The sequence below is a fragment of the Gymnoscopelus microlampas genome, assembly GCF_963454915.1.
Source record: "Gymnoscopelus microlampas genome assembly, chromosome: 22".
In the NCBI taxonomy this organism is placed as follows: domain Eukaryota; kingdom Metazoa; phylum Chordata; class Actinopteri; order Myctophiformes; family Myctophidae; genus Gymnoscopelus; species Gymnoscopelus microlampas.
In genome coordinates, this window is record NC_139959.1 from 40,415,878 (window position 1) to 40,442,454 (window position 26,577).

General features: G+C 41.6%; 1 protein-coding gene across 2 annotated transcripts; it reads left to right on the forward strand.

Moving 5' to 3' along the window:
* Positions 1 to 11,207: 11,207 nt before the first annotated feature.
* LOC311039017 (C-C chemokine receptor type 9-like) lies at positions 11,208 to 19,140 on the forward strand. Of its 2 annotated transcripts, XR_014600124.1 has the most exons (6): positions 11,208 to 11,309; positions 12,370 to 12,435; positions 15,347 to 15,736; positions 16,352 to 16,555; positions 17,237 to 18,232; positions 18,276 to 19,140. XR_014600124.1 is itself a non-coding variant. In XM_084048660.1 (5 exons), the coding sequence occupies exons 2-5, from the start codon at positions 12,376 to 12,378 to the stop codon at positions 17,699 to 17,701; spliced, it is 1,119 nt and encodes a 372-aa protein (XP_083904786.1). In that variant the 5' UTR covers positions 11,208 to 11,309; positions 12,370 to 12,375; the 3' UTR covers positions 17,702 to 18,245. The 2 variants fall into 2 exon arrangements, 1 of the variants encoding a protein (XP_083904786.1); XM_084048660.1 differs by lacking the exon at positions 18,276 to 19,140 and having other exon boundaries at positions 17,237 to 18,245.
* Positions 19,141 to 26,577: the final 7,437 nt, after the last annotated feature.

Sequence of the window (26,577 nt, forward strand, 5' to 3'; positions counted from 1 at the left end):
GTAGCCTACACTAAATGGAATGCAATCTTAATTAGTTTCATTGTTGGCTCACTTTTTGACAGCAAATTCTGATTTAATCTTAGTCTTCTTTTAGTCCTATTTTAGTCATCTGAAATTGTTTAGTCTTAGTCTAGTATTAGTCGACTAAATATCAACATCTTAGTCTTTAGTCAACAAAATTAAACTGCTGTATGATCGTCCTAACAATCTTTTGATGATGATGATAAAGAAGAGGATGAGGTGGAGTTTGAAGATGAGATGGATGATACTTGTGGAAAATCCCCTCCTGCTCAGTCCCAGGCACACCTGATTGTGATTACAATTAGTACCACCTGCACCTAATTGCAGTAATGGGCCGGGTAGCCACTTCACCCTGTTAGATAGAGTTATGTAGTGGGTTGGAGTGTTTCCTGTTATACTTTAATTGATGTTTATTCCTGAGTGCCATTCTGATGCATTATTTAAGTAAGTACCGATTTGTCATCTGTTAGTTATGGTTGTGTCATTTGTTGTAAGTTACCTTCCCTTAGTTATGTGTGTATTTTGGCTGATTGCTGTTTACATTGTTTCATTAAAATCATCATCATCATCATCATCATCATCATCACCTCCCTCATCATCATCACTGTTTCACCTCCATCATGTCATCTCCCTGTACTGTTGTCACAAATAAATCACAACTGTTAAGCATTCCTGGTCCTAATACTTTAACAGGTGATGTCCCAAGTGCTATTCCACTAACCAGCTAACAGCCTACCATTACAACAACACTGATCAGTGAAATTGTGTTTTGATTATTTAAGAAAGTTATATTATAAATGTAAGCCAGAAATGTTATATTTGTGTGTTTTTCACCAATAAAGGGTGGTTGTACGTACCATGTCAGTGACCTTAGATTCCTGATGTAAAAAGTCTATGAAAAAGTGGCTTTATTTGTACGTTGTCTGGTTCAGATAGGAAAATCTGCGTTTTCGCCACTCGTGTGGACATCGATTCAAAATGGTCACCAAATGAACCCCATGGGGTATTAGTTGACCTGGGCAACAAGAAGGAAAAAACAGTATTTAGTACAAGGAGAAATATAGATGTGATTTGAACATTTTACAACTTAGTTTTTTGCAGTTGTAACGATTTTATTCTCTAGGTCAGTGGTTTTCAACCAGTGGTCCGGGGACCACCAGTGGTCCTTGAGGGAGTTCCAGGGGGTCCCCAGCTAAATGATGGATAGGAACCAAATGGACCCTTATTGGTCTGTAACTCATACAAATGGAACCAAATGGACCCGTTAGGGTTCATTTGGTTCCATTTGTACACTTCCATTTGTACCATTTGTACACTTCCATTTGTACACTTAAATTAACATTGATTTTACAATAGAAATTGGGGTCCCAGAGATAGAAATGCCATTAAATGGGGGTCCGTACCCTAATGCATGTCAAACTGGGGTTCCTTGAAATTAAAATAGTTGAGAATCACTGCTAGAGCTGTGAAAACTGTCTCTTATTAGGGGGTCCCTGGCATATCTTTTCTAATGGGGGTCCCTGGGCTAATGTGTGTCAATTTGGGGGTCCTTGACGCAAAAAAGGTTGAAAACCACTGCTCTAGGTCATTCAAAGTCTGGTCAGATGATGATGTGGATGAAAGAAGTTCATACTGTAGGAAAACACAAGGTGATGTCTCAGTTATAGCAGCATAGCTCACAACGCGTCGCATCGTGACGAGCTGTGAGCTTGTAGATCTTCTATTTTCAAATATTTTGGTACTTTTACTTTTGGTACTTTAAGTACATTTTGATGCCCAAACTTATGTACTTTTACTCAAGTATTTTTTTTTATTCTGGACTTTTACTTGTAACAGATTATTTCTATATTGCAGTATTGGTACTTTTACTTAAGTAAAACATTTCCATCCAGGACAGGTTACACCCCTAACATAAAGAAAGCCAATTACTTTTTCATTATGTCAGTGATGTGAAACTGCATACGAGGAGTTAGGTAAAGAAAAGTTAGGTAGAGGAAAGAGCATTGTATAATATTCACAACAAGTTTCTGTCCTGAAATAGAGTTAAGACGTGCTTGAATCTGAACGATAGCGACTTTAATGAATTACTTGGGTCAAAATGATATATAGAAATGTGTCCATTTGTCTCTGTATGTTGTTTACTTCAAGAGTTATGGTACTTACTATTATCTCTTCGGGTAGGGGGTGGGTGTAAGAAAGGGTTAAAATGAACCTCATGGGGGTTATTTGGGGGGGGGGGGGGGGGGGCCTGAGTACCTTTGCCATTGACCTTGTCAGTGTGTCTGTGGTGCTGTTTCACTTCTGAGGAACAGACCCTCTCTCAGGGCTGCTCTGCCTACATGGTTAGGTTGCCCCCTGCTGGCAGTAAAGGGTACATACTGTATGTACATTTTTCAAGGTTTGACTTTAGTTTTCTTTCTTTCTTTTTATAAATACAGGCTTTATAAATCACTAAAGCAGATCAAGGGGACATGGGTCTGCTGTCCTGTCCGGTGTTTCATTATTATGAAGAAAAACCCTGGTTACAGTAAAATGGAGAGGACCACAACAATGAACACAATGGAAAACACAAGTAGGTCTACCCTTTTTTTTGTGTCATCCTTTTAGCCCAAATGTCTGCCTGTACCCTGTGCTGTTTTGCATTTGTATAATAAAGCAGTGGTTCTCAACCAGTGGTCCGGGGACCACCAGTGGTCCTTGGGGGGGTTCCAGGGGGTCCCCAGCCAAAATAATAGTTAGGAACCAAATGCACCCTTATGTGTCTGTAGCTCTGAGAGTGTACAAATGGACCAAATGGACCCGTTCCATTTGTACACTCTCAGAGTTAAATGAACACTAATCATGATACAGTGTAGATTGGGACCCCCAAGAAATCAAAATGGTTGAGTCCCTGGCATATCTTTTCAAATGGGGGTCCGTGGGCTAATATATGTCAATTTGGGGGTCCTTGAGGCGAAAAAGATTGAAAACCACTGTGATAAAGAATTCAATCAATCAAAAATAGATTTGAAGCTAATACTGAGCTGCACTGAACCCAAACAGCAGTGTAACAGTAAGAGACAGAGCGGTCAGTCACCAGTCACCATGTCAACTGTCTGTCACCTCAATCCTGTTTTTAGTGAAACTTGTCAAGCCACAGTCTGTCCTCACTTAACCCCTGGTGTGGTTGAGCCTCATTGTGCAGATAGATCTATGCATGGTGCTGGTTTCTCACCTATCAGGTGGTGCAGACAGACAGGGGGAGAGCAGGGCACAGGGACATGTATAGGAAAAAAAACACGTCTGACTGCTTCTATAGTAAAAAATAAAATAAAAAGTCAAAAATAGCAGATCTACAAGCTCATAGCGCGGCACTCGAGCTTGTAGATCTTTGAATATATATTTTTTAAAACAACATTTGTAACTCAAATCTTTGCTTCTGGGATTTTCTTTTATGCCTTAATACAGGGGTCTTCAACGTTTTCAGGCCAAGGACCCCCCCCTAGCTGAGAGAGAGATGAAGCAGGGACCCCCTCTATATCGTATAAAATTGTGTTTCAGATTCAACATTGTCTGTTTACGTGGTCTGCTCTTTTCTACCTCTTACGCCTCTTTGCCAAAAATAGCAGATCGGCTATTTTTTGGCTTAAGTTCTCCTCAGAAAATGGATGCCAGGGTTCAAGTGGTTGAGGTAAAATAAAAAATCCTATCACACAAAGATTTGGCGGACCCCCTATAGTATAACTCTGAGGACCCCCTGTTGAAGACCCCTGCCTTTATAGATAGGACAGTAGTCTGACAGGAAATGAGGAGAGAGAGAGAGAGAGATGGGGGGGTGACATGCAGCAAAGGCCATTGGGATCGGGACTCGAACCTGCGAGAACGCTGTCAGGCTGGCATTACAGCCTATAGGCATTGTGGCCCAGACTGGAACAACATACATTTATGGGGGTCGGCGGCCAAATACAGTACATGTCATTTTTGGGGGGTCCTTGACATGACATTGAAAATGTCATGTTAAAACCACTGATATTAAAGCAACATAAGTTTTTCAGAAAACTGTTAGGATTAGGAGAAGACATTTGTAAAGATGTGCACACACTTTCACGATTTTTCAAAAAATAGCAGATCTACAAGCTCATAGCGCGACTATGAGCTTGTAGATCTGCTATTTTTGAATAGCCAAAGAAATCTTAAAATGATACAGATGCGTTCCCGGTTTGGTGCACGGCTGTGCATGGATCCGATTGTAAATACCATAATTTATGTATTTCACTGCAGATAGTCTACAGATTACATTTAAAATCATCTTTAACCCTTACATTCAATTAATTCTTTCAATGGACTAAAATCTTGTTTTATTCGATGGCCTTCCTGCTGTGGTATTTGACCTTGTCGCCCTCAAAAAATGGACAACACCAAAGGCCAAGTGCATGGCCTTGCCCCTAAAATGACAAAAAAATCCAGGCCTAGTCCTCATGCATGTTGATGTCTGCCTCTACATACACAGCATTATTACTGTTAGTGATATATTGTATAGGCAGCAATGACGGGGGGTAACTGACTGTTACAATGAAAAAAAAAAACAACTGTACGTTTTTAGAGTGAAAGTGTACTTCCAGATGATGAGCTGTGGTTTAACTAGTTCCGGAATGCAGATGGTATACCGATGTCTATCAGGATGTGACATGTGAAAATAAATCACAGCAAAGCTAGAAGAACACAGGAAGTGGCATATGTGAGTGTCTCACACTGTCTCACAGCTCAAACTTTCCCCTATAGCCTACTGGGTACTGCTGAGCGCTGAGTACACAACACATCAGTGCTTTCCCAGAAGACACTGCTGCCAACTGCTGATCCACGCTGCAGTGGCAGCCAGTGATGGGAAAGGTACTCTGTTACAAGTAAAAGTCCGTAATTCTAAATTTTACTCGATTAACAGTAAGAAAGTATTGGTATCAAAATGTACTTAAAGTACCAAAGGTAAAAGTACCAAAATGTTTGAAAATAGCAGATCTACAAGCTCACAACGCGTCGCGATGCGACGCGTTGTGAGCTTGTAGATCGGCTATTTTCAAACAGCCTATGTATAAAATAGGGCCAAAGTGGTTAATGTATGTTTTATAATGTAATAATTTATACCTGCAAAGTAACTAGTAACTCACGTTTTCAAATAATTGTAGTGGAGTAAAAGTACAATATTTGCCTCTGAGATGTAGTGGAGTAGAAGTAAAAGTACTGAACATTGGGAATTACTCCAGTAGAGTAAAAGTACCTCAAAATTGTACTTAAGTAGAGTACTTGAGTAAATGTACTTAATTACTTTACATCACTGGTGGCAGCAGCATGCCCGTTCATAGCAGCTTCCTGCCACTGGGAACGGGTTTTTTTCTGTAAAGTTGCTTGTAAATATTGGTAGTTGTGTTTTTTTCGGGGGCTTCTTTATAAAGTGTATAGTTGCTTATTTGGGCTTGTTTCCTAATGTTTGAATTATTATTATTTAAACCAGTGGTTCAACCAAATGTTTTCATGTAATGGACCCCCAAATTAATATATATTTGTCCCCAAACCCCCCCCCCCCATCCAAAAATGTTTTTTTGCCACAGGGAGCCCCATATTCCACATTTTATTCCAAGATCAATTTTTTTAGTTAGCAAATCCACAAGCTCACTACGCGTCGCATCGCTACGCGTTGTGAGCTTGTAGAGCGGCTATTTTCAAATAGCCAACGTATATGCTGTATAGGTTTGAAGCGCTCATGTGGCCTAATATATTATAGTAGTGGCTTCTTTTCTTTTGGGGGCTTGTATTTTTCCTAGGCACTAGTTGCTTATTTCTCTCGCAAAACCTGGCACTGCTGGCAGCATGCCCGTTCACAGCAGCTTCCTGCCCTCTGCCAGCCAGCCAGGGCACTGGAGGGGGTTTTTCTAGAATGTTTTTACTTTGACAGCAAAATATAATGTCTTTGTTTTGTTTTTTTCCTCAGAAATTATGACAGGAACTTTTTCTTTATGAGAAGTGATGTTTCAGAACCAGTCATGTGGACGAGGGGAAGTTCTGTATGTATGTATGAATGACTGTGATGTCATACTGTGACATCAGTCATCTGATCTGAGGCCCTCAGAGGCCCATGTACTTTTTTTTTCAAGGCATTATGCTGACTCTTATCCAGAGAAAAGTGAGCTATCTCTCTTCCTAGAGTACAGGACATAATATTGTTCTGATGTGGGGATCAAACCTGTGGCTTTGCAGTTACTGAGCAGTCGCTCTTAACTACACGAGGCCCAATTAGCCTTATACTCTTAACCCTTTAAAACCAGGAAAGCCTCAAAGTGTTATTTTGGATGTTACTGTAGCGTTGGCTATTAAAAAATAGCAGACCTACATGCTGGGAGGAGTGCGCTTAACTTGCAGTGGCTTGACATTGACAAGTTAAATGTTGCAACTTAATTGGCTGGATGCCACGTGAAACGGTGTGACATGTGGTTGAGTCAACTGAAAAGTCACATGAAAGATAACCGTGTGAACTAACTGTTAGACAGCATATGATCTCCTGAGACGGCTTCTGTAATTTACTCAGAATTCTCTCTTTTTTATCTTTTTGTCATCAGTTTCCTCCTGTAGTGAGACGGAGTACTGAGTGAAACAAGTACTGTCCAAATATGAGATGGTTTCATAAGCCTGTGCAGTACAATGCTGTGGTTTGTGAAACAGACTGCGGGGGTCTGGTCCCATTACATTATCACTGGAGCCTTTTAGTTTGCATCTATTTGATAGACTTACTGATCAGCTGATTGATGTGCTTTGACTACTTCATCATATGTGTATATAAAAATCACACCCTGTGTGAAGGTAGCGGCGCCTTTGATACATTTTGTCATCGATATGTGTTTATAATGTGTTTATAGCCATGTGTCACGTGAAGCTTGACCAATCACTTTGTTGACGGGTCTGACCAATCAGAACGTTGACGGGTCTGACCAATCACTTTGTTGACGGGTCTGACCAATCAGAACGTTGACGGGTCTGACCAATCAGAGCGTTGACAGGTCTGACCAATCAGAACGTTGACGGGTCTGACCAATCAGAGCGTTGACGGGTCTGACCAATCAGAACGTTGACGGTGAACACGGACAAAGTCAGGTATAGAGCAGGATCCGCTCTATACCTAAAGGTATAGAGCGGCTAGCGCCGCTAAAAATAACAAATGTGAGGGCCGCTGTCATTTAATTCCAGACTGACTTTAGTGTCCAGAGTAGTTCCGGACAAGCGGATTGAGTGGCCCTGTCTTTCCCTATAGGACTGACCGTGGGTAGCTACCTGGGACGTAAGTCGAGGCTTGATCAACCCTGGCTGGGTCACCTGGGTGAGGCTGTATGTGGGGAGAGGAGATGCTCTGGCACGTGGGGGTGCTAGGCTCTGTGGATGGCCTCCTGGCCGGGTTCCTCCTTCGTCTCACCAGGTCCAGGACCTGAGCGTTGCACCAGACTCCCCCGCTCCAAACATTTCATTCTGGCGTGGTTTCTCGGGCCGTGGTGGTACTGCAGGCTCCACTTGTGGCTTGCTTGAATGGCCCTCCTGACAATAAAATAGTATTATAAAGTTATAGGTCTATGAGAGGACTGAACATAAGCAAAACATAAGCTTAAATTCACTGCTGACTCGGGCCTGATTGATCAGCTGATCGAGTGTACAACTATTCCATATCCTGAATAGTTATACTTATCAGGGAGTGGTTTTGATTATTAACAATGAAGACCAGGAAAAGCCGTCATACTTTTTTATTTTAATACACTATTATTTGATCCATGTAGAACCTCCTCTGAATGAAGGTGTCGATGTTTAATTTTGGATCAGAAACTATGTCTTTGAGTCACAGCTTATCCTGCACACGTTGCTGCAGATGTTTCAGCCAGTGATCAAAGTGCAACACAAGCGCATTAGTTGTCAGTGGTGGAAGAACTACTCAGATATTTTACTAAAGTAAAAGTATTAATACCACAATGTAGAAATACTCTGTTCCAAGTAAAAAGGTTACTTGAGTAAAAGTACAAAAGCATTGGCAGCAAAATATACTTCAAGTACCAAAAGTAAAAGTAGTAAAATGTTTGAAAAGCTTGTAGCTCGGCTATTTTCAAATAGCCTAGGTATAAAATAGGGCTAAAGTGGTTAACGTGTGTTTTATAATTTAATAATTTACATCTGCAAAGTAACTAGTAACTAAAGTTTTCAAATACTTTTAGTGGAGTAAAACATCTCAGAGACAATATTTGTCTCTGAGATGTAGTGGAGTAGAAGTAAAAGTATTGAAAATCGGAAATACTCCAGTAAAGTAAAAAAAAAAAAAAAACTCACAATTGTACTTAAGTAAGTGTGCTTGAGTAAATGTACTTAGTTACTTGACACCATTGTTAGTAGTCACTTTTGTCAGTTAGAAACCTGGTGTTTTGTGTCTGTCACTTTTCTTGAGGAGAGCTTAGTGCGTTCTCAGCCGTTTACCCAGCGTGACTCTCTGTGGTCCAAAGTGAGAAACACAACCAGCGAGTGGTGGAAGACGAGGAGGTGAACATGGAGCCCTGTGTCTCATCCTGCTGTGTCTCTGCATGGCATTGGCATTGTCACGCTACAGGCCTGAAAGTAGCCTACTATCTATATATATATCTGAGTATTGGTATCGAAACTGTAGAGGCAGTTATCAACGGGGGCCACACAACAAACAGCCACACGTTTAAAGAAGGAAACCACTTTATCCATTCATACTTGATCCATTTTCGCTTCACTGCGTGCCGCGCTGCGAGCTTGTATATCCGCTATTATATGGCACACAACATTTTCAGATGGGGAGGGGGGTCCTCCAAGGCCAGATACATCATCAATTTGGGGGTCCTCGACTTGAAAAAGACACTCCGATCCTACAAATCCTATAGACCTCTTGCTCCGTGTTGATACTACTAGATCATCCTTTTTCTTTATTTTACTATTCTGATTGCTTGATGACCAATCTTGCACCAAGGATGGACAAATGTGTGCCATCCATGTCTGTGTTTTGTTTTCGTTTATGTGCTCAGCTGAGACTGAATCACAGGTACTTTCTGCTCTGGGCTTTTTGGGTATAATGTGATCAGCTGTGACGTGGGGGCAAAAATTCGTCCCTTATGTGGTGGCACAAATTGTCCCTTATTTGACCTCAGAATGCCAGTGGAAACCTGGACAGAGATCACGGGCTGCAGTATAGTTTCACTTCCCTCTCTTGAAAGGGCAATTCCTGTTTGTTTGTTTTGTTGCTATATGTGATATTCAGAATTATAATTCCAATATACAATACAATACAATATAGAGGGGGTCCCTGCATCATCTCTCTCTCAGCTAGGGGGTCCTTGGCCTGAAAACATTGAAGACCTTTGATTTAGAACATGATTGACCAATTTATGTGCATCACTGCTCACTACACAAACATATAAAAAATAATAATAATGAATTGCATTGTTATAGTGCTTTTCCAAATGCTCAAAGCGCTTTACAATGGCTCATGCGTTCATACGAGGGGGGGCATTGGGAGGTGAAGCGGCAAACAGTCGACCCCAGCGTCCTCACTTTTCCCACATTCACACACCAACGGTGGCAAAGCTAGCACCTCATTTGAGGCAATGTACAGTAGGGTTCAGCATCTTGCCCAAGGACACTTCGACACTAACTCTGGGGAGTCTAAGCCTGGGATCGAACCGGGAACCGTAGGCCGCTCTAACCGGCCACTCTATACCCCTGAGCCACTGCCACCCACATACATATATATATGCCAACAATACAAACGTACAAGGTAAAACATCATATATGCATGAGACAGAACTCCAAGCAGAATAAACAGAGAAAGCAAAAATACAATAAACAAACTTCCAAAAGAGGAAGAGTTTCTCTTTCTTGTCCACACGGTGTGTGAAAGTATAACTCTCTGAGGTTTCAACATCCCACCTTTGTGTGTTTTTATGACAGCATTAGCCGTGGTTTTCAGTTTCACACATCAGTCAACCATAGAGTGTTAAAGTGCTCCACCTGAATACACAGCGCTGTGCAGAACACTGGCACACAGAAACCTTATAGCTTTTAACTGGGATGTGGGAGTATTGTTTTGTTGCATACGGAGGATAGTGATTCATTTAGCTGAGCCTGAAAACCCTCATAAAACCCACAGACCCTACAAAGGTACATTTATGTGGTCTTTTGTTGTGTGTGGTGCATGGTGTCAGAACCTTTCAGTAGTACATGAACGTGGCAGAACGCTGACACTAGTCTACCCAGGTTTAGGTTCCTCTCTTGGCACTGGGCCATGCCAGAAACATACTGCGTTGGTGAAAAATGGTGTACTGTATCAGTGGTGGAAAAAGTACTCACATGTTCACCACTCACAAGTAAAAGTATCCATACTGCCATGTAGAAGTACTCTGTTACAAGTAAAAGTCCGGAATTCGAAATTTACTTGAGTAAAAAGTATTGGTATTAAAATGTACTTAAAAGTACCAAAAACTAAAGTACTAAAATGTTTGAGAATAGCAGATCTACAAGCTCACAGCACGTCGCGATGCGACGCGTTGTGAGCTTGTAGATCGGCTATTTTCCAATAGCCTAGGTATAAAATAGGGCTAAAGTGGTTAATGTATGTTTTATAACGTAAAGTAACTAGTAAACACAGTTTTCAAATAATTGTAGTGGAGTAGAAGTACAATATTAGCCTCTGAGATGTAGTGGAGTAGAAGTGAAAGTATAGACAATTGGAAATACTCCAGTAAAGTAAAAGTACCTCAAAGGTGCACTCAAGTACAGTACTTGAGTAAATGTAATTAGTTACTTTACACCACATTTCGGAGGAGGATTGAATTATGCAAAAATGTCCTGTAATCCTCACTTAACTGGAGTACTGTAGCTGAGACATTCTATAATCAGGTGTTGGTTGGAGTTTCAAATAACTGTCTGTGAAGGGTCCTATTTTTCTTCTTAACTCACACTGAACCACAACAACAAAGGAGAAACTTTTCTTTTCTTTTTTTTAAAGACAAAACACACCTCTGTGTGTGTGTGTGTGTGTGTGTGTGTGTGTGTGTGTGTGTGTGTGTGTGTGTGTGTGTGTGTGTGTGGTGCTGTCAGCGTCATTCTGACGTTAAAGGGAAGGACGTATAAGAGAGAGAGAGATGAGTCTCTGGTTGTGACATGAGTTGACTTTCACACGGCTATTGCTTCTATTCTCTCAGACACACAACACACTCAACACACACAACACTGGAATAGATCTCTCTCAGCATCGCAGTATTGACCAGGTAAGGAAAAGGCCATAAAAAGTATTAATTCTTCAACCTGATATCATTAATGAACCACTTTCAAGGTTGTGTAATTGTTATTATTTTCTTTATTCTTTTTTTATTTATTTTTTTAAAGAAAACTAAGTTAAAGCTCTATATATTTATATTTATTTCATTGCTATAGAATGTTTGTTTCGTCGATTTCAATTTCACCTGTATGAGTTCCATCTCCTGACCAGAGGTGGAAAAAGTAGTATTTTAAGTTAAAAGTATCAATACTGCAATGTAGAAATTCACTGTTACAAGTAAAAGTCCGGAATTCAAAATTTACTTTGAATAAAAGCACAAAAGTATTGGTGTCAAAATGTACTTAAAGTACCAAAAGTAGAAAGTACTCATTATGTATGAATGTCCTATTTCACAAGTTTTCAAATGTATAAAAAATCTTTTGAAAATAGCAGATCTACAAGCTCACAATGTGTCGCATCGCGACGCATTGTGAGCTTGTAGATCTGCTATTTTCAAATGGCCGAAATGTATATATAGGACTGAGGTGGTTACTGTATGTTTAGTAATAATAATCAAAATCTACAAAGTAAACTAGTAGCTAAAGTTTTCAAATAACTGTAGTGGAGTAATAAGTACAATATTTGCCTCTGAGATGTAGTGGAGTAGAAGTAAAAGTGTTGGAAATACTCAAGTAAAGTGTAAAAAAAGACCTCAACATTGTACTTGAGTACATGTACTTAGTTACTTTCCACCACAGCTCCTGACCTCAAAATGTATTTGTTTACTAAAGGGCTTATTGAACAAACACTCTATAGCAATATAGAGCAATTTAACTCTTATTTTAACAAACAATTTCACTTCCACCACCATTAAGCCTTATTTTTTACTTCATTGTATAATGGTGGCATGCAGTGTAGATAAGCTATTTTCCGCTATTTTGAAAATAATGATAATAATATAAAGATGTCTCCTATGTCTCATGACGTCAGGTTGAAAGTGGTTAAGACAATACCTAATATAGAATTGATATTTCTTGTCATTGTTGTTACATTTCGCTTTATTCTTGCAGAGAAACATGGAGTTGACCACTGGATTTGGATTTGCCACGGATGAAACTGCCCTGACAACTGAGGACGTAAGTATTGTTTGAGACTTTGAACTGAATATGCCATTGGTACAGAAATGCAGGCCGCGACCCCCCTCCCCCCCAAAATAATCATATTTGAACTGAGGACCCCCCAAAATAATCATATTTGAACTGAGGACCCCCCAACATAATCATATTTGAACTGACGACCCCCAAAAATAATCATATTTGAACCCTGACAAGCACTTGAAATTGTAGGAGTTGAGGCGTTTAGTTTGCATTTAGTTTGACTCAGTTCCACTGATAAATATTGTGAAAATAGCTGATCTATTTTTTTTTTAAATTAGCCTTTCTTATATTATTTGATATTTTGGCCAATGTTTGACCAGTTTTTATAGTATAGTTTATTGATCACCTTTGATGCAGTAATGGTCTTATTTGTATTCTTTCTATTGCATTTTAGAGGTATTAAAACGTTCTTAAAAGTCCTTAAGTTGTCCTTTATAAATGTGAAGATATATGTCTACACTTATACTGTTTTTATACTGTGTTTGTTTACTGTTGAGAGAGAAAACAACGTTGCACATTAAGCTAATCATCTGGGGACCCCCCCCGCTGGGGACCCCCCCCCCCCAAAAAAAAAACAATGGGGCAACCACAGGTTGAGAACCACTCCAGTAGAGAGGCTGTCTGTGTCAAAGTGTCCTTGAGCAAGACCTGAGGCGATTCTTAAAAATGTTTTCTAAATCCTAACCGTTTTTTGAAAAAAACAACAACATTTTTTTCCCCAAGATTTTTCAAAAATAGCAGATATACAAGCTCATAGCGCGGCACTCGGTGTCACGCTATGAGCTTGTATATCTGCTATTTCCCCCCCAGAGTTAGTGTCAAGGTGTCAGACACTGAACCCCTAACTGCTCCCGATGAGCAGGTTGGTGCCTTGCATGGTTTCCTCAGCGCTGTGTGTGTGTGTGTGTGTGTGTGTGTGTGTGTGTGTGTGTGTGTGTGTGTGTGTGTGTGTGTGTGTGTGTGTGTGTGTGTGTGTGTGTGTGTGTGTGTGTGTGTGTGTGTGTGTGTGTGTGTGTGTGAGAGAGAGAGAGAGAGAGAGCGTGTGTGAGAGAGAGAGAGAGAGAGAGAGAGAGAGAGAGAGAGAGAGAGAGAGAGAGAGAGAGAGAGAGAGAGAGAGAGAGAGAGAGAGAGAGTGCTTGTGTGTGTGTGTAGCGCTTTATAAATGCACCATTCATTTACCAATAGTGGGGCTGGGTAAAATTAATGAATTAAATAACTATTGATAGAAAGAGTGCTGATTTCTGAACTCCTGTTGTTATGAGACATGTCATCATAGTTTGTGTACATATACACATACATATATACATAAGGGGAAGTTAGAAGTTGTCTGTGGTTTGAACTTTGCAATGTTTTCCACTGTTTGTGCAAAACAGAAGTGTATCTCTGCTTCACATCTGTGTCAAAGTCGACGATACAGGGTACCAAAGCCTGCTGTGTGCTCCTGTCTGTATGTAGCCCCCTCTGGATGGCTGTACGCCCCCCTCCTTTCCCTTGGATGGTTATTCCCCCCCCCCCCCCCCCCCCCCACACACTCACACACACACACACACACACACACACCACCCACCCCCCCTCTCCTCTCCTCTCCTCTCCCTTGGATGGTTGTACGCCCACCCCCCAGTGGTGTAAAGTAACTAAGTATATTTACTCAAGTACTGTACTTCAAAGTCAAATGTTGAGGTACTTTTACTTCTACTCCACTACATCTCAGAGGCAAATATTGTACTTTTACTCCACTACAATTATTTGAAAACTTTAGTTACTAGTTACTTTGTAGATTTTGATTATTATTACAAAACACACATTAACCACTTCAGCCCTATATACATTTAAGCAAAACATGTGAGTACTTTTTCCACCACTGTGCCGCCCCCCCCTCCCTTGGATGGTTGTGTGCCTCCCCCCTCCCTCCCCCCCCCCCCCCCCTCTCTCCTCTCCCTTGGATAGTGACAGGAAACCGTGCAGTAGTGTGGTTTCTTCTCCTGCACAGACACAACACCTGTGTGACAGCAGGAGGTTAAACAGTCTGGTTTCAGTCTCAGCGTCACTGGAGGTTGTTTGATGTCAAAAAGTGTGAAATATTTACCCCTATAGATGTTGTTTGTGTGAAACTCTGGCAGACTGACTGACAAGCATTAGGTTTTTTATCAGAAATCATAGTTAACTCAACATTAATTTGTTAGAGCAAATTATTGTAGGGATGATTGATGATTAGCTTAATGTGCAACATTGTTTTCTCACTCAACAGTAAACAAACCAACATACAGTATAAAGTGTATACAGGGTATCTGCACATTTATAACGTGACCATTTAAATACTTTTTTAAGGCCTTTTTAGTACCTAAAAAAATGAATAAGTAAACTAATAATACTTCCACAAAACCAACCAACAAACTATACTATGAAAAAAATTGTCAAACAACCTAAGAAAGAGGGAAACATTTAGAAAAAATAACCGATCTACAAGCTCACAACGCCTCACATTGCGAGGCGTTGTGAGCTTGGAGTTCGGCTATTTTCACAAATCTGTGGAACCGAGTCAAACTAAATGTAATGCCTCAACTCCTATAATTCCAAGTGCTTGTCAGGGTGGGGGGTCCCCAGTTCAAATATGATTATTTTGGGGGGTCCCCAGTTCAAATATGATTATTTTGGGGGGTCCCCAGTTCAAATATGATCTCTTTGTGTCTCCTACCGGAACCGCTGCCGGTCATCAAATTATTGTCTTGATGAGACAAAAACAAAAAAAATATCCATGAATTCAAGTCTCCATGGGGTGACTAATCGACAGGAAAAAGGTCATTTTGAGGGTGAACTATCCCTTTAACAAAATAAAACCTACAACATATACAACAATTTCATTAAAAAATCAATTCTGTTTTGACTGCAGGGTTCAGGTTACTACTCAGGAGACTACACAGGACTGGACCCCCCGTGCGACAAGAGCGACGTCAGGGAGTTCAGCGCGCAATACGAGCCGCCTCTCTTCTGGATCATCTTTGTGCTGGGCGCCCTGGGCAACCTGATGGTGGTGTGGATCTACAGCACCATGAGGAACCGCCTGAAGACCATGACCGACGTCTACCTGCTCAACCTGGCCGTGGCCGACCTGCTGTTCCTGGGCACGCTGCCCTTCTGGGCCGCGGACGCGGCGGCGCTGGGCTGGCAGTTCGGCACGTCGCTCTGCAAGGTGGTGTCGGCCGTCTACCGGATCAACTTCTTCGCCAGCATGCTGCTGCTCACCTGCATCAGCGTGGACCGCTACGTGGCCATCGTGCAGGTGAGACCCAAGTGTTGATTTCGTCGACTGAAACTTATGACAAAAAATGTTTTCACGACCACCTTTTTTTCACTGACGAAAACTACACAAAAATGAAATAAAAACTAAGCTACGACGACTATAACTAAGACTAAATATATTGACAATTTCGTCAACAAATAAAAACTAGACTAAAATGTTAGTGAGGGACTAACGGAGAAGAGATCCAGTAGAACTAAAAGACAAGTCAAGACAAGTCATGACGAACATAAAATGATCATTTTATGTTCGTTTGCGCTCGGGTGTTACGCTCTGAAAATAGCAGATCTACAAGCTCACAACGCGTTACGCTGCGACACATTGTGAGCTTGTAGATCTGCTATTTTCAGCATGCAACCGAGTGCAAAATCAGGCATTACGAGTACGACGCAATCAAGGCTCCGCCAAAATACATTTTAGACATTTTAGACAAAATCAACTGTAGATTTAGTCGACTATAATCTTACGATATCTTGTCGACTAAAACTAGACAAAAAATAAAACATTTCAGATGATTAAAATATGACTAAAAAACTAAATGGAATTTGGTTCAAAAGACTATGTACTAAATTTTGCTGTCCAAAATCAACCCTACAGGTGACCAAGGCGCACAACCTGAAGAAGAAGAGGCTGTTCTACAGCAAGCTGGCCTGCCTGGGCGTGTGGCTGCTCTCCGCCCTGCTGGCCCTGCCCGAGTTCATCTTCGCCCAGGCCCACGGCCAGCAGGACCGCCTCTCCTGCCGCCTGGTCTACTCCAACAACACCAACAACCACACCAAGGTGGCCGTGCTGTCCCTGCAGGTAGGGCTGTCTCCATTGTAAACACATTTAAGTTGATGATTAATTGTCACAGACATAATTGCTTTAATTGATTTAATTACGTTTTTGACATTGATTGTTTTTTTGTTTTTATGCTTAATAAATCACAATTTGCAAAGAGCATATATATGACAAATAACTTAAATATACAAAGACATTTTTGACATTAATAATTTTGTACGTGTAAAAATAGCAGAAGTGGCAGATCTACAAGCTTTCTACAATAGATCTACAATATTCAATACTTTTACTTCTACTCCACTACATCTCAGAGGCAAATATTGTACTTTTACTCCACTACAATTATTTGAAAACTTTAGTTACTAGTTACTTTGCAGATATAAATTATTACATTTTAAAACGAACATTAACCACTTTAGCCCTATTTTATACCTAGGCTATTTGAAAATAGCCGATCTACAAGCTCACAACGCGTCGCATCGCGACGCGTTGTGAGCTTGTAGATCTGCTATTTTCAAACATTTTTGTACTTTTACTTTTGGTACTTTAAGTACATTTTGATGACGATACTTTTGTACTTTTACTTAAGTACATTTTGAATTCCGGATTTTTTACTTGTAACAGAGTACTTCTACAACATTGCAGCATTGATACTTTTACTTAAGTAAAACATTTGAGTACTTTTTCCCACCCCACTTGCAGGTGTGCGTGGGCTTCTGTCTGCCCCTGCTGGTCATGGTCGTCTGCTACTCCGTCATCGTGCACACGCTGCTGCAGGCGCGGAGCTTCGAGAAGCACAAGGCGCTGCGCGTGGTCTTCGCCGTGGTGGCCGTCTTCGTCCTCTCGCAGCTGCCCTACAACGGCCTGCTGGTGATGGAGGCGGCGCAGGCCTCCAACGCCACCATCACCGACTGCGACGTGGCGAGGCGGCTGGACGTGGCCGGCCAGGTGGCCAAGAGCCTGGCGTACACGCACGCCTGCGTCAACCCCTTCCTCTACGTGTTCGTCGGCGTGCGCTTCCGCAAGGACCTGGTCAAGGTGGTGAAGACGTGCGCCGGCGGCCTGGCCGGCGCGAAGGACGACGGTTTCGGGCAGTCGCAGGTGACGACGCCCAAGCGTCCCTCTGTGATGTCGGACACTGAGACGACCCCCGCCCTGTCCTTGTGAAGAAACTCCTGTGCACACGTGCACGCGTGTTTGTCACACGCGTCATGGCACCACTTGTTCCTGGTTTCTGAATTTTCTCCACTTACAAACCCGTAGATCTACATAAACGTTCAGATTTCAAGTGCTTACCCCACGGCCACGGATGTAACAACCGGGTCTAAGTATCCGTACCTTCCGTATTGTTCAATAAAAAGCATTTTAATCCGATCTGCGGCCATTTTCTCATAGTTATAATGTATCAGAGTGCAGCACACCTCTCAACCGATATGGACGCGTAGTTGGAAGCATAATTATGAAGGAAATGTTGAGAAAATGGCCACCGATCGGATTAAAATGCTTTTTATTGAACAATACGGAAGATACGGGTACTTAGACATGGGCGTTTTAACTTGTAACATCCGTGGCCGTGGGGTCAGCACTTTATATTTGAAATGTGAACGTTTATGTAGATGTACGGGCTGTAAATGGAGAGAATTCTAAAAACAAGTTGCGCCATGACTGTCATGACATGACATGACAGTCATCCTGACAGTCATGTTTCAGGGCTACTCCTGTCCTGACAGTCATGTTTCAGGGCTACTCCTGTGTGTGTGCCCACGTTGGAAACCAGAGCCTATTATTATTTCAATAGCATTACTGCACTGTAAAAACCCTCCGGGAATGTGAACCTGGCATCAAGTTATCCTTACCTCACTTTAAACCATTTACCGATTAAGACCTGAGGCGATTCTTTAAACAAATCTAAATCCTAACAATTTTTGGAGAAAAAAAAAGAAAAATGTTTTCAAGATTTTTCAAAAATAGCACATCTATAAGCTCATAGCGCGGCACTCGGTGCCGCACTATGAGCTTGTAGATCTGCTATTTTTGAATAGCCAAAGAAATCTAAAGTGACACAGATGCGTTCCAGGTCTGAATGGGTTAAGACCCGAGGCCCTGCCAGGGACCCCCAGAAGAGAAGATTTGTGCAAAAAGAAAGAGAAGATTTTTCAAAAATGTTCAAAAGCTCGCTGTTTGGCACGAAGTGACGCGCTGTGAGCTTGTAGATCTGCTATTTTTGAATCTAAAGTGACACAGATGCTTTCCCGGTTTTAATGGGCTGTCAAAGAGGCCACAATATGTAAAATATACTTTTACAGAAAGTCTTTGAGGTTTAACATTTACTGTGTCCCCGGATACAATTCAATGCTTTACCCCCATCACTGTATAAAATGTATATATATATCACTGTAAATAGTGTGTGTGTGTGTGTGTGTGTGTGTGTGTGTGTGTGTGTGTGTGTGTGTGTGTGTGTGTGTGTGTGTGTGTGTGTGTGTGTGTGTGTGTGTGTGTGTGTGTGTGTGTGTGTGTGTGTGTGTGTGTGTCAACTATGATTTATTTGTTCTCGTTTTTAACATTTTTGTGATTATGCATTCAAAATGTACATACATTAGTGTGCTGCTGTAGAATGGGTGTTGTTTTAACTTTGTGATAATAAAAAATAAAAAATGCTATCTGATCATCTTTTCTCTGCTTCATCATCATTTTGTCATTGTGTGTGCAGGATCATTCTGATTTGAGTAATCAGTGCACTGATAAGTGAAATAGGAAACTTTCCCTGTTGCTTTTCATCGCTTTTTAACGTCTGTACGATGCTGTCGGTAGGCATGGGTACACAGACGTGTCTGCGGCTGTAGTCGGTCGACATCTTGCTTTCACTATGAGTGTCTTTAAGGCATGATGCCACCGAGGTCTCTGAGTCTGCACCAAACGGTGTTTGTGTCTGGGTACGGCGGGCATGACGTGGCAGTTTCACAATGAACACCACAGACTGCCATTCACACACGCCGGCACATCAAACTACGGTATATGTGCCCATTCATGGAAGCAGTGACTCAGCATGATTTCAATGCTTGAAAAGTCTAGGTCACAAAATGCGGCCATAAACAAGTATTATAAACCAGTGGTTCTCAAACTTTTTCATGTCAAGGACCCCCAATTTGACACTTATTAGCCCGCGGACCCCCATTTGAAAAGATAATCCAGGGACCCCAATAAGAGAAGGTTTTTTTTACGGCTCTAGCAGTGATTCTCAACCATTTTCATTTCAAGGACCCCCAGTTTGACATGCATTAAGGCTACAGAGCCCCATTTAATGGCATTTCTATCTATGGGACCCCAATTCATATCGTGAAATCAATGTTAATGTAACTCTGAGAGTGTACAAATGGAACCAAATGGACCCGTCAGGGTCCATTTGGTTCCATTTGTACACTCTCAGAGTTACAGACCCAAAAGGGTCCATTTGGTTCCTGTCCATCATTTAGCTGGGGACCCCCTGGAACCCCCTCAAGTACCCCTGGGGGTCCCCGGACCCCACTTTGAGAACCAATGTTATAAACAGCTCCAACACCCATTCAACTTTAACTCCATGATAGAAACTAAGCATATTCCCATGCTTTCAACAGATCAAGAAACAGCATTAGTTATTGCGTGCATGCATATGGCTTCTTTTTTCTTTCTTTCTATGTTGTCAGACATTGGGGTTTATTTGGTGTCGCGGTGCAACGCGTAGTGAGCTTGTAGATCTGCTATTTTCGACAAACACTTTTCAGCCGGTTGAAGTTTATATGGTTTAAGCCTTAAACCGTATAAACTTCAACCGGCCGCAAAACGCCTGCGGATCACCAGTTTGACAACGCTGGTTTAAGGGGTTTGGGGTTCTTTATAGAACCATTCAAATAAATGGTCTGAAAGGTTCTTTCTGGAACCAAAAATGGTTCTTCTATGGCATCATCACTCTGAAGAACCAGTTTTGGTTCAAGTTGGCACCTTTTATTTTTCTGTGTGCGCAATCAAGGACATCCAAGGCTTCTGACAGCAATGAATGAGTCATCGTACTGACGGGGCCTGCTTTATGAATCCTCTGCAACGCTGAAGAGCTGATCTCCACACTGAGCTGAACCGGTCCAGGTAGTTAAAGTACCAAAAGTAAAAGTACGAAAATGTTTGAAAATAGCCTATAGGTATAAAATAGGGCTGAAGTGGTTAATGTATGTTTTATAATGTAATCATTTATATCGGCAAAGTAACCAGTAACTAAAGTTTTCAAATAATTGTAGTGGAGTAAAAGTACAATATTTGCCTCTGAGATGTAGTGGAGTAGAAGTAAAAGTATAGACAATTGGAAATACTCCAGTAAAGTAAAAGTACCTCAAAAATTTTACTGAAGTACATTACTTGAGTAAACATACTTAGTTACTTTACACCACTGTATGAGGCTAACAAAATAGCAATCAAGGACATCAAAGGCTTCTGACAGTAATAAATGAGTCATTGTACTGAGTATAGTGACGAGGCCTGTGTATGAGTCCTCTGCTCAGTGAAACACTGAAAAGCTGATCTACACACACTGAGCTGATGTGGGCTGGTGTTTGCTCCTCGTTGTCACGTACACAGTATATAGTCTCACTTTCATGATTTCCCAGCAGCAGCAAGTTTATGAAATCAGATTACAGAGACTGATACCACACTTGTCAGTGATGGCCTTGCTCTGCCTGCTTATGTTCAAGAAACAAGAAAATGTATGGCAATGGGGCAACGGCCCCTTCCTTAAAGGCATAGTTCGCCCCCAAAAATATTTTTAGCGGTGCCAACCGCTCTACACTTGACTTTGACTCCGTGTCTGTGTGTCTGTGTGTCCGTCCGTATGAGCACGGCAAAGAAGCAACACATACAAACACACGCACACACACACACACACACACACACACACACACACACACACACACACACACACACACACACACACACACACACGGACTTGGAGATTGCCTATGCCATCTCTCCTCTCATTGGCCACACGTGCCACTGGTTATCAACGAGGGGTCCAGGGACCCCCAGCGTATGTTATGTCCGTCCGCCCGTATGAGCACGGGATGAGCACGGGATTTTAAACAGCTATAACTCCAGTTTGCAGCATGCCACCAAGTCCAAATTTGGTATGTGGACTTAGACCACCAATAGGGACGAGCATGAATTGCTGAAGCCCCGCCCCCTCTGTCTTCCCATTGGCTGGCCTTTAAAAAGCCATAACTCAAGTTCGCAGCATGCTACGGAGTACAAATTTTGTACATGGACTAAAACCACCAATAGGGACAAACTGTAATTACTTACGCCCCGCCCCCTCTGTCTGCCCAATGGCTGGGCTTTAAACAGCCATTATTCCAGTTTGCAGCATGCTACCAAGTACAAATTTGGTAAGTGGACTCAGACCACCAATAGGGACGAACTGAAATGAGTTAAGCCCCGCCCCAAAGGCACCGCTTCCTTCACACAGGGTGTTTTTTTTTCCCTATGTACAGTGGTGGAAAAAGTAGTCAAATGTTTTACTTAAGTAAAAGTATCAATACTGCAATGCAGAAGTACTCTGTTACAAGTAAAAGTCCGGAATTCAAAATTTACTTGAGTAAAAGTACAAAAGTATTGGTATCCAAATGTACTTAAAGTACCAAAAGTAAAAGTACTCAAATATTTGGAAATAGCCGATCTACAAGCTCACAACACGTCGCGGTGCGACTCGTTGTGAGCCTGTAGATCGGCTATTTTCAAATAGCCTAGGTATAAAATAAGGCTGAAGTGATTAATGTACAGTATGTTTCATAATGTAATAATTTATATCTGAAAAGTAACTAGTAACTAAAGTTTTCAAATAATTGTAGTGGAGTAAAAGTACAATATTTGCCTCTGAGATGCAGTGGAGTAGAAGTAAAAGTATTGGAAATTGGAAATACTCAAGTAAAAGACCTCAAAATTGTACTTAAGTGTAAGTAAATGTACTTAGTTACTTTCCACCACTGGGTTCCGGGGGATTATTTAGATAATCGAGAAGTGCATTCTGTTTTATGTTTTAAAAAAATATATATATATCAACTAATCAACATGAAACATTCCAATAGATTGTTTATAATGGATTAAATTGATTACTCTGATTTCACCACATTTTATAATTATACAAACAATGGTGATCATGCAAAGATAGCTGACGTAGAAAGCTCACAGCGAGTAGTAACCGTTGCACCCATAATCTAGACCACATACAATCTCGACCACACACACACACACACACACACACACACACACACACACACACACACACACACACACACACACACACACACACACACACACACACATCTAGAGTTTCAGGACTCGCATCTTGCATGGCTGAGAAAATCTACACTACTGTAACACCTGTCACACATGCACACACACACACACACACACACGCACACGTACACACGCACACGCACACGCACACGCACACGCACACACGCGCACACGCACACGCACACGCACACACACACACACACACACACACACACACACACACACACAGACACACACAGACACACATACTCTCAAGGGGAAAACAATACCAGCCGCCCTGTAATAATGTCTGGTAAAGATCTATGATGCACATTTAAAGGCAGAGTAAATGATATTGGAAATGGGATTTATTTTTGATAAACAGACAGACAGACAGACAGACAGACAGAAAATAATATCATACCCTACCTTACCCCTACTCACTACAAGTGAGTGATTTTGGACAATGAAACTCTAGTGCTGCAAATAATATATTTGCTTCAACAGCAGAATTCTCAACTACAGGCTGATCTATTTTCCTATATCTGTCAATCTGTCTGTCTGTCAACGTCAGGCTGTCAGTCTTGGTTGACATACTCACACGGATATCAAGAAAGGGAAATTAATTCGGACTGAGTGAGGTACATTTTAGTCAATCAAAGATGCTGTATATTGACCAGTGGTGTAAAGTAACTAAGTACATGTACTCAAGTACTGTACTGCTAGAGTTGTCAGATTTGGAGGGATAATTCATAATATTGTCCGAAATTATTGAAAAAAATATCACACCATTCGGCCTCATGGTGGCGCTATAACAGCCCCCTTTACGTTTTGGCCTGTAACTCTTGAACCGTAGGTCCGAAAATCAAAATTTCTTTTCACCTGGATTCCTTGGGTCACTACGCATCTCCCCATATAGGCCACGCCCATTTGCGTCAGGATAGATTTTTTGATATTGATTTATTTCTGCATTAAATTTCCCCATCCACTTTAATGGGAATTGCAAAAACTCCCATTAAAGTATTTTTTTCTCGGAAACCGTAAGGGCTACAGTTACAAGATTTGGAGGGGAGGTTAATAGTTTTTTGCGAAATTATTATGAAAAGAATCACACCAGTCTGCCACATGGTGGCGCTATAACAGCCCACTTTACCTTTTGGCCTATAACTCTTGAACCGTAGGTCGTAAAATCAAAATGTCTTTTTCCCTAGATTCCTTGGGTCATTACGCAGCTCCCCATATAGGCCACGCCCATTTGCGTCAGGATAGATTTTCCGCCATTTTGCATTTTCTTCAAAACACACTTTTTGCTCCTTTTCCTTCAAATTTTGTCCAAATCTCACACAAATCGGTACACGTGATCTATGGACCCATGCGATAAAGATATCCAAACGGCATTTTGATAGTCCTTACCGTTCTTCCGTAAATTGTTTCCAAAGTTAGCGGGAGGGGCCCGTTTTACCAAAAATGTCAAAAATCACAAACGAAACGTCCAATCGATCCCAAATTTGAATCACATGTCGAGGGTGATTTACTCAACGAGTCCCCAAAAGCATTTCCACTTTGACCCATAGGGGGCGCCACGAATGCGCAAAATGTCACCGTTTGATGCAAAAACATGATTTTCGGGGGAGTCGGTCCCTTCAAAATGAAACGCAAGCGATCTCAGTAGTGACGTGACGATGTGATTGGCGCAGTCTCCGACGGTATTCCTCCCGGCGTAATACTGGAGTCCCGACCGGCGTCGGCGCAACCACACTTTGCAATTTCCCAGAATTGCGACGCGTCTAGTTACTAGTTACTTTGTAGATTTTAAATAGTATTACTAAACATACATTAACCACTTCAGTCTTATATAGACTTCGGCTATTTTCAAATGATTTTATACATTTTGAAAACATGAAATGGAAGATTTCTGCACAATGAGTACTTTTACTTTTGGTACTTTGAAGTACATTTTTATGCCAATACTTTTGAACTTTTTACTCAAAGTAAATTCTGAATGTCAGACTATAGTATTTCGGCCTTGCAGTATTGATACTTTTACTTAAGTAAAAAACTTTGAGTACCTTTTCCACCACTGATATCATTGACAGATGAATTGTTTGAACAGTTAAAAATGGGTTTTCTTGTTGTTGAACAGTAGTACCCCTTGTTCTAGTAAAACAAAAAAAGAAAAGAAAGAAGAAAGTGTTTGGTGCTGTTGTTGAGGTTCCTGAGGTTCCTCTACCTGCACAGGTGACACCACAGAGAGAGCCCTTTGTTCTACTGTTCTGTCTCTGTCTGTCACGACAGGAAGCCATCCTTCAGTCACATTAACAACAACAACAAGCTCTGAAACCACTGCTTCTCAACCGTTTCTGTGCCAAGGTGGACCCCCAGCGGCCCTCACATCTAGGCCCGATCCGAGGTTGGTCCAGACAGAGTCCAAAACTCATTTTGGCTGATTAACCCTCTCCTCTCCTCCCTCCCCGCTTTGCTTCGCGGCCCTAACCTCTAGTCCCAACCTCCCAACCGCCCTATCTCGGTCATTAGGCCGCCTGTACTGTGGGTAACCATGGCCATCATGAGGCAGTCGAGTGTTGTCACAGAAGTCTTTAGGGAAGCTGTTATTGACCATGCAGGGGCTGTTAGGGTTGGCAGTCCCACAGGGTCCATGTAGCATGGATTGACGCAGAGTGACGCAGAGTGGCTCCTTCTGTCGTTCTGTGGGTCAGGTATGTCTGCTGGCTGATCCGTCACTCTTTGAGTTGGCCGTAATTGTGATAAAGAGGTCAAACTTCCTGTATATGGTTGCTATGGCAACCTGCCATATCAGGCTAAGGGTCTGATAGGCGAATCAGAGAATCAATCAAGCCGAGAGTCTGATCACAGATGGAGGTGGGGTAAGATGTCTAAAACATAGAGTCTGATCACAGATGGAGGTGGGGTAAGATGCCTAAAGCAGAGCCATAGCTCTGAGCAACAGTCTGTGGCAAGTTTCGGGGCAAATGGAGTGATCCTGTGCTTGCTTACCCCGGACAAACTTTCGGAGCTTTTGTCAATTATATGGTAGTAAGATAGTAAGATAAGATTTAGCCCCCCCCCCCTTAAAAAGGTTTTCAGGAAGACCCCCAGAAGAGAGGATTTATGTTAAAAATACATATATATATATATATATATATATATATATATATATATATATATATATATATATATATATATATATATATATATATATATATATATATATATATATATATATAAATATAAAAATAATATCATTTTCGATATTTTTCAATGATTTTCAAAAATAGCAGATGCACAAGCGCTTGTAGATCTGCTATTTTTGAATAGCCAACGTATGAATGGATAAAGTGGTTAAAATTATTGTGATGCTGTTTTTGCTGGGAACCCCCTGGACCCCCCCCCCCCCCCCCCCCCCCACAGTGTCATATGTAATGGAACCCAAGTTTAGGCTTATCACTGTAAATCTGTCCATTTTGATTAGAATTGACATTCCAGCATTCCAGCAGCAACCACCAGCCAGCACCCCGTAAGGACCCCAAGTTGTTGAATGAAGCCGGACCAGTGCAGCGTGGAGGCCATCGGGGAAACCCTTGTGTTGGAGCAGATGCTGAGAGTGTTTCCACCTGACATCCGTACCTGGGTCGAGGGGCGAGAGCCCTACCACCGGCTTAGAAGCAGCAAAACTGGCGACCCATTATTATGTCAACGCCTGGAGGACACCAGTGGCCAGGTCACAACAA

Excerpts from the sequence above, each read along its gene's own strand:
- LOC311039017 (XM_084048660.1), top strand. The coding sequence starts at position 12,376 with ATGGAGTTGACCACTGGATTTGGATTTGCCACGGATGAAACTGCCCTG. Across the intron at positions 15,737-16,351 it reads GCTACGTGGCCATCGTGCAG|GTGACCAAGGCGCACAACCT; the intron begins GTGAGACCCAAG and ends TCAACCCTACAG. Across the intron at positions 16,556-17,236 it reads TGGCCGTGCTGTCCCTGCAG|GTGTGCGTGGGCTTCTGTCT; the intron begins GTAGGGCTGTCT and ends CCCCACTTGCAG.